This window comes from Oncorhynchus masou, chromosome 25 (assembly GCF_036934945.1).
Source record: "Oncorhynchus masou masou isolate Uvic2021 chromosome 25, UVic_Omas_1.1, whole genome shotgun sequence".
Taxonomy (NCBI): domain Eukaryota; kingdom Metazoa; phylum Chordata; class Actinopteri; order Salmoniformes; family Salmonidae; genus Oncorhynchus; species Oncorhynchus masou.
The window spans coordinates 13,291,660-13,300,431 of record NC_088236.1 but is presented as its reverse complement, the minus strand read 5'-3'; the positions used below and the strand labels follow the sequence as shown (position 1 = coordinate 13,300,431).

At 41.7% G+C, this 8,772-nt stretch overlaps 2 protein-coding genes across 2 annotated transcripts; both read left to right on the top strand.

Moving 5' to 3' along the window:
* The first annotated feature begins 2,178 nt into the window (after positions 1–2,178).
* Positions 2,179–4,233, top strand: selenoe (selenoprotein e). The gene is made up of 4 exons (XM_064936376.1): positions 2,179–2,376; positions 2,570–2,646; positions 3,207–3,285; positions 3,948–4,233. The coding sequence occupies exons 1-4, from the start codon at positions 2,263–2,265 to the stop codon at positions 4,089–4,091; spliced, it is 414 nt and encodes a 137-aa protein (XP_064792448.1). The 5' UTR covers positions 2,179–2,262; the 3' UTR covers positions 4,092–4,233.
* A 1,163-nt stretch (positions 4,234–5,396) lies between these two features.
* On the top strand, positions 5,397–7,045 carry zgc:112294 (transmembrane protein 17A). The gene is made up of 5 exons (XM_064936375.1): positions 5,397–5,529; positions 5,730–5,833; positions 5,943–6,056; positions 6,360–6,529; positions 6,855–7,045. The coding sequence occupies exons 1-5, from the start codon at positions 5,397–5,399 to the stop codon at positions 7,036–7,038; spliced, it is 705 nt and encodes a 234-aa protein (XP_064792447.1). The 3' UTR covers positions 7,039–7,045.
* Positions 7,046–8,772: the final 1,727 nt, after the last annotated feature.

Sequence of the window (8,772 nt, the reverse complement as noted above, 5' to 3'; positions counted from 1 at the left end):
GGGCTCCAACATTATGCACGGTGTACAGGACGGCGTGTTGGGAGAAGAGAGAGGGCCTTCAGTTTGGGCTCCAACATTATGCACGGTGTACAGGACGGCGTGTTGACATCATAGGAAGCAGGTAGGGAAGAGTATTATTGAGGTGGATGTTTGATCCTGCTTTTGGTTCTGTTGCTGTATATCCAGCCCTAGGGCCCATGGGTTGTCCCTGGTCTGATCACGTGCTAAGGACATACCTGTGGTCCTAAATAAGTATACTCTGTTTGATTACGGTGCGATACTCTGAGATGATTTGACAAAACTGATGGTGATATGCTGCATATAGGGGCATACAGTCTGAAGTTGTTTAGGCTTGACACTGGGCAAAATGTTATGTTGAATGGAGGTGTGTGCATGATATGACATGAATGGAGGTGTGTGTATGTTGAATGGGGAACAGGATATGACATGATATGAAAGGTGTGTGTATGATATGATATGAATGGAGGGGTGTGTATGTTGGGTATGACTCTTAACTGCATTTCTTTCCCTGTCTTATCACATGAATTAGTGATCACCATGTGACCTGCTGTATCTCAGTCTCACACTACACACACACACACACACACACACACACACACACACACACACACACACACACACACACACACACACACACACACACACACACACACACACACACACACACACACACACACACACACACACACACACACACACACACACACACACACACACACAGGGAGAGTACATATGGTGTGCATCTACACATAAACAGTACTAGTCTCACAGAGGCATGCCAAGGATACCACACCCTATCTTCTCTCTCTTTTTCTCTCACCTTTTCTCTCTCTCTCTCTCTCTCTCTCTCTCTTTCTCTCATTCTTTCTCTCTTTCACACTCTCTCATTCTCTCTCTCTTATTCTCTTGCTCTCTGTTTTCTTCTTCTTTCTCACTCTCTTTATCTCACCATCTCTTATTTTCTTACTCTCTCGCTCTGTTTTCTTCTCCTCTTTCTCTCTCTGAAATTAGTTGTTATTTGATTGTTCTGATGCTCAATTTTGGAAAATGTACATGGTGAGAAACACGTCTGGGTTTATAAGACAAAGCTGTAAACACTTTTTCCAAATGGAGGCCGTGCTGGAAGGGGCCTGTTCCGTTCTGTTCGGTTTGGGCTGTGGATTTACAGCCACAGCCAAGGGGATGAAACTCTGTTAAACTCTTCTAAATTGGGGACTGCTCTGTCATCTGACACATCATCGCTTTCACACATTGAGGTTAAAGTGTAGGGACTGAACCTCAAGTTCTAAGGACCAAGCCTGGGAAATATAGGAAGATAGATGGTTTTGCTTCAGCATTCCAATCCGGCATGGTTTATTTTTGTTGGAAACATAATTGTCTGTGGCTAGAATTTGGAAGTACATTTTACCCGCAAATTCTGCCAGGAAATAAGAAGCAGTTGTTAGTGCCCCCTAGAGGTGACCTAGTGTACATTCTGCTGATTACTAGACAGTCAAAGCAAAGGTTTTACTATGAAAAAAACATGTCTTTTGTCATGTACTGCATTGTTGTGTCATGGGATTGGACTGCATTTTAAGAAAACTTCTAGGATTAAAGGCATGCTTATTTAATGTAACCATTTACTTTAACCTGACATACTGCAGCTATACTGTTGTTCTACTGTTGTTCCATTTAATGTATTATTTATTTGTGGGGAAATGGAGAAAGTTGTCTCAATCTATTTTGTTTAACTATGTTTCCCTATTCTCTGTAGTACACAGTTTAGCGTGTATTTGACCGTTATACATATAGGTATAACAAGATGTAGTAAATGTACTGCAGTGTGCCATGAGGTGTGTTTTCACCAGCTTCCTGCACTGGGAAAAGGTGATAAGGACACAGGTGTGCTGAAGGGTTACGTGGACCACTACAGAGACAGAGGACCTTTTGCGGAGTTAGTCAGGGGGTTTCAATCCTGATAGAAAGTGTTCATTAACATCTTTATTTATATCCAATCCATTGCAAATAGAACAAGTACTATTCCCATCTGGTGACAATTTCCCATAATGTCTGTCATTGAGTATAACCCCCCCCAAAAAATAGGAGAAAAAAAATTCAAGGGACCCTCTCCCCCCTCAGCCCTGCATCCTGGTTCAGTCCAACCTGAGCAAAGGGGTCTAGTGTCACCCCCAAGGTAATTTTCTGTGTCATTTGTCGAAAGAACTCCACTGAAGACTCAAGAAGCAAGGTATAGGCTCGAACATGTGGACCTTTTTGTTGCTCACGCTGGCCTTTACTGCCACAGGAATGACGGAAGAAATTGTCACAGATACAGCTATTGAAGAGAGACCTGTAATAGCCAAGGGCATACTAAAGGTAAGTCTTACCGATGTGGTGATTCAGATCGTCAAATGACTGTACTTGGTTAAACGTTATACTGCGGAGCAGGACACATTTATTGCTAACACATGGAGGCTACACTATCTTTAATCTAACTGCAGAGAAGCACATTAGACATGGTGGTCGTGGTGAATGACGAATGCTCATTGTCTGTTCCTCTTTCCCTCAGGCTCCAAGTGTAGTTGGATGAGCCATCAAGAAGATGCCTGAGCTCTATACGTTCCTTATGGAGCGATGGGCATTGTAGTATCCTTCTATTGTGGTTTCTGTGGAGGTTTCAGATACAATTATGGGCAGTAGCATTTTATTGTGGTTACTACGCAGATTTGTAACAGGCTGATCGCTTCTTGTCAGATCAAGTCTGCATTGAACTGTACTGAGTTGTTATTACCTCATATGGTTAGAAAGCCTTTTTGTATTTTCTCACAACCTCCCAGATAAACAAGACAATTTGTGTTAGCGACAGCCCAGTTTTATACTAGCATGAATTGGCCTCAAACCACAAGTGTGTCTAACCAGGCCTTCGGGAAAAATAATTATTTGAAACCATCATGTGTCAGTGTTTAAGTATGTTTAATGATGTTTGACCTCAGTGGAAATATATCCATAAGTAGATTGTTCTTGTATTCTACAGACAGAGATTGAGCCTAGTCCTGGACTTGAACTGGAGAATCAGGGAATGAACATCAGATAATGCTTTATGGAGAATCTTCTTAGAAATAGATGTTTAGTCCAGGACTGGGTTTAATCTGTCTTCAGGATATCGGCTGTACATGTTTTTTCCTTGATCCTCCTTTCCACTGAAGTCACAACCTGGAATATGATTCAGGAGAGGAGAAGAATCCACGTCTGATCTTCTATGATGATAAGGATGAGGTTGTTCAGGTTAGATATGGATTCCCATTCAAGGTGTTCCATGTCATCTACTGTATGTGTCAGACAAAGATTATCAGCAAAATGCTTGGGGAAATAACATCGATTTTCTCGAGCTTGACTCAAGCCTTGCAAGATTAGGCAGGGATAAATAACTAATTAAAGAAGGCATTACGCAAGGAAAAAAACAAGAGCATATCAGTGTAGTCTGAAACAGTTAAACAGAATGTGATGTTAATAAATCCTCTGTGTCTTTTGTGAACCTGTTGCATTACTGTCATTATGGTCATTATGGTTATTGTGGTCATTATAGTTATTATGGTCATTACTGTCATTATAGTTATTATGGTCAATATAGCTATTATGGTTAGTATGGTCATTATGGTCATTATAGTTATTATGGTTGTTATTGTTATTATGGTCATTATGGTCATTATGGTTATTATGGTCATTATGGTCATTATGGTCATTATAGTTATTATGGTCATTATAGTTATTATGGTCATTATAGATATTATGGGCATTATAGTTATTATGGTCATTATGGTCATTATAGTTATTATGGTCATTATGGTCATTATGGTTATTATGGTCATTATGGTCATAATGGTTATTATGGTTATCATGGTCGCTTGCATGTACTGAATGTAAGCATTTTGTGTGTGTTGTATCAGACTGTCCCTGTGAAGAAGATGAAGGTGGATGAGATCAGTAGCCTGCTGGACTCTCTGGGTTTCTACAAGAGATCTCAGAAGGGAGAGGAGGTGCCAAAGAAGTTTCAACACTTTCCCTTGAGAGCCCCCAGGGACGAGTTGTGAGCACAATAAGATCTGGTGGCCAGACTCTGTCACTGCATCCAGTCACAGATGATGAGAGGGGTCCCAAGGCCACAACATGAGCCAGACCCTAATTTGAGAACAAACGACTCGGTGCAGCTATGCAGAGCAGAGCCTACCACACTGTCTCTTTTAAAATATACACTTGTCAATAAAAGTTTAAACAAGTTACGTAGAATGTGTCTCATGCTGACTCTGTGGCATAATATGCTGTCTGTCTTCCATCCAAATAAAACGCTGTACAGTAGAGTTTCAGCAGGTAATGATAGCAGTTAGCCTACCAAAAAGGTAATGTTGACTTCAAAGATTACCTTCATTAATCCTGAACCTATTACAGGGTACTGTTTCATTGGTTTTATGTATACTGAACAAAAATATAAACGCAACATGTAAAATGTTGGTCCCATGATTCATGAGCTGAAATAAAAGATCCCTGAAATGTTCCATATGCACAAAATAACCCGTATTGCTCTCAAATGTGTTAACACCCTTGTTAGCGAGCATTTCTTCTTTTCCAAGATAATCCATCCACCTGATAAGTGTGCCATATCAAGAAGCTGATTAAACAACATGATCATTACACAGATGCACCTTGTGCTGAGGACAATAAAATGCCAATCTAAAATGTGAAGTTTTGTCACACAACACAATGCCACAGATGTCTCAGGTTTTGAGGGAGCATGCAATTGGCATGCTGACTTCAGGAATGTCCACCAGAGCTATTTCCAGAGAATTGAATGTTCATTTCTCTAGCAAAAGCCGCCTCCAACATTGTTTTAGAGAATTTAGCAGTACGTCCAACCGGCCTCACAACTGCAGACCACGTTTAACCACATCATCCAAGTCCTCCATGTCTGGCTTCTTCATCTGTAACTTACTAAAATCATTGAAATTGTTGCATGTTACATTTTTATTTTTGTTCAGTATATTTTCCGTTTTTTCCTTGTTAATTTTTTAATTTGTCATCTAAAAACCGCTGATTGCCATCATACTTTCTCCTCCCACATATTAAACCCCAATAATAATGTAGTGAATACAGAGACAGAGACACACTCCTAGGTCTGTCAAGGGTGCTAATCCCCTGTCTTCCTCCTCCCACCACTCCGATAATCTGATTAGCAGACGCTGCTGTCTGGTTAACTGACTAATCCCTGTAGTCCTCAATCAGGGACACACACACTCTGTCTTCTGTTTCTATACACCAATTTATTTTCTATTAGTTTAAGAATAGCATACATTTTTCTGGACACACAGAGTGGTAGCGGTAACTGGTTGTATTGGGCCACAATGCCTGTGTTCTACTCCCCCATACCCCAGAACCTCCGGATGGGCCTGGCCTCTGTCGGTGGATCCGTGTTCACTAACAACAGGACAGGGGACTTTAGCAGTGACTACAACAAGGACCAGGATGATAAAACAGGTAGGCCTGTTGCCTGCTACAATATATGGAGTACTGTATGCTGTATAATGCCTGTGTCAAATATTATTTGGGATTTTGTTTTGTTTTAGGAAAAGTATTTTATATATTTTTGGATATATTTTTGGATATTTAGGAAAGCATTTGTATAATTCAAATTGCGAAACTTTAAATATAAATAGTTTCATGTTTTTATATTCCAGTCAATGAGTTGGTGTCTCACCTACCCCTTCAGATGATCCTGTACTTCAACATATTCTATTTCCCATGCTGGTGGGTCTCTGCTGTTCTCATGCTGGATCTAAAGGTGGCTTTTTCCCTACTGACTTCAGAGGTTTCCCCCAAGGTTTCCCAACTCTCAGTGTATTATGTATGGAATACCCAGATCAATAATACAATATGTCTTTCTGTCATAGTTGTATTACCTGCCTGGGTACTACCAGGCTCTACTTGTGACTGGAGTGGTTCTGCTTACCATCTGTGAAATCACCAGGCTCTATCTGGGCTATATCGGAAACCTCAAAGAGAAGGTAACTGAACCTAGCTTCCTCTCTGGAAACGCTTCTCCTCTCCCCCTCTCTCCTTCACTGTCTTCCCCCTTTCCCACAAACTCAATGAATATCTGATCTGATACACTGCCTGTTTAAGTACCCTGTGTGAGTAGGTGTGTAAACATTCCCACTGCGCGAACACTTGGCTAGGACGCCCCACTGAGTGTCTGACTGTGTGTGTGTGTGTCTTCATACATCTGTGTGTGTATGTCTCTTTCTCTCTGTGTCTCTTCCACTCTGTCGCTTCAGTCTCTTTCTCTGTGTTCCTCCCGCTGTGATCAGGTGCCAGAGCTGGCTGGGTTCTGGTTGATATCCTTCCTGTTCCAACTGCCCATTCTACTCTTCTTCCTGACTGACGAGGACATCATCATCCTCCCTCTGGAGAGGGCCGTCCACTCTATCTACCTCCTCTTCATCCTCTCAGAGCTCCTGGCATCCTTCTTCGCCCTCAGGTAGGATGATGTACTGTATAGTACTGTATGCCATTTATCAGATGCTTTTACCCACAACCTTGGCGTTTCTAGTGCCACGCTCTATCACCTGAGCCATATAGGAGCCATCACAGAGGAGTGTCTATGGAAAGCTGATGTAGACTTATACTGTCAGTGGAATCAACCAATCTCATGCAGAGCGTGGACACCAGAAAAAAGTCTATGTTTACCTCTCAATGGTCATGGCATCTGTTCAGAGACAGTCATGATATGTAATATATTCCTATTCTCTCTCTCCCTTCTTCTTCTGCTTCTTCTGCTTCTTCCTCTTCTTCTTCACACTCAGGGCCATGACCAGGAAGTTAACCCTGCTGTTCCACCTCAGGCAGTTTGGGGAGGTGGAAAACCTTCATCACCTCCACCATCACCACCTCCACATAGCGGGAAAGAGCCCAGCCTTCGGCATGCCATATTATGGGAGGACTGTTCTGCCCATGCCACCACACACCAATAATGTTCACAGTCACTGATAGAGCACAGAGAGACAACCAGGAACACTGTGACTGGGATGGATGGGACTGGGAGATGGGGTATGATCTGGAGTTAAAGGTGTAGGGGTGAATAGTTTAATGTGGAAGAGAGTTCTTGTGAATACAGCCTCGAAATGATTTTCCAAAGAGGGAGGAAGCTTTTGAAGTGTTCCATGATGTTCAAAATATAATGCTGGATTTTGTGATCTTTATGAAATGATGAGTTGATGCACTGTTTTATAATTTTGTGTTTTCATTTCTAGATATAAAACATGTGTAAAAAATATTATTGGACACCGGTAGTAGTGATGGTCATAACATATTAGAACCACATGGTGGCACTAAATGGCCATAAGAGGGGTTAGTAATAAACTGAAAGTGTTGCAAAGTCCCAATTTGTAAGGCAGAATAATCACAATCTGTCATGCTGCACAGATACGGGTTAGAGAGCCTTTCTGATTGTCTATACAAGTGAAGCATGTCAGGAGCTGTCAGAAGCTGGTCAGAAGCTGTCAGGAGCTGGTCAGAAGCTGGTCAGAATCTGTCAGAAGCTGTCAGGAGCTGTCAGAAGCTGTCAGAATCTGTCAGGAGCTGGTCAGAAGCTGTCAGAATTTGTCAGGAGCTGTCAGAAGCTGTCAGAAGCTGTCAAGAGCTGTCAGAAGCTGTCAGAAGCTGGTCAGAAGCTGTCAGGAGCTGTCAGAAGCTGTCAGACGCTGGTCAGAAGCTGTCAGGAGCTGTCAGAAGCTGTCAGAAGATGTCAGGAGCTGTCAGAAGCTGTCAGAAGCTGTCAGAAGCTGTAAGAAGCTATCAGGAGCTGTCAGGAGCTGTCAGAAAGTGGTCAGAAGCTGCCAGGGGATGTCAGAAGCTGCCAGGGGCTATCAGAAGCTGTCAGGAGCTGTCAGGGGCTGTCAGGAGCTGTCAGGAGCTGTCAGAAAGTGGTCAGAAGCTGTAAGAAGCTATCAGGAGTTTGTCAGAAGTTGGTCAGAAGCTGTCAGGAGCTGTAAGGAGACAGGAACAAAGGCAGCACAGTTTAAAAGAGCACTTTAGAAAATATGCTGGATAACACATCTCAAATTAACATGTATTAAATTACCATCCTGTACACCAGACAACAAGTTATTTGTTCGAGAAGGAAGAAAGTGGTTATCTTCCAATATTTAAAAGTTTTCTTTCAATAACACATTTCAACTAAAAACATCTAATAACCAGCATATAAGCAACCTTGTACCTGACCACCAATCCTAAAGGTTGTCTACTAATAACAAAATGATTATATATCACGAAATAGAAATCACAGCCTCAATGTGTTTCGAGTCAAGCTTATCTCACTCGAGCCGATCAAATCGATCTGATCACTATCTGATCGAGATTTGTGGCATCTACACATGGTAATAAAATGTGTCTCTTATCTTCGTTCATATTGTGACCAGATTCAATGGCCCCTCCCTGTATGCAAATGATTCCAACCTGCTTTGCACCCCTATTATGGCATAAGCTGTATCAATTGAGGGAAAATAGCACACTTTTAAAGTCAATACTTTTATACTCTCATCATTATAGCCGACTTTTGTTATGCAACGATGTAAGACTGGGCGTAATAGGCTACTGTTCCCTATGACCTTGACCTGTCTACAGCCATACAAATAAGTATTAAGGAGAATCTCTCCCATCCCTAAAATAGTCACCACACAAATTAGCTGAGTATCTGGATGTGTTTACAAAATACAATTATTG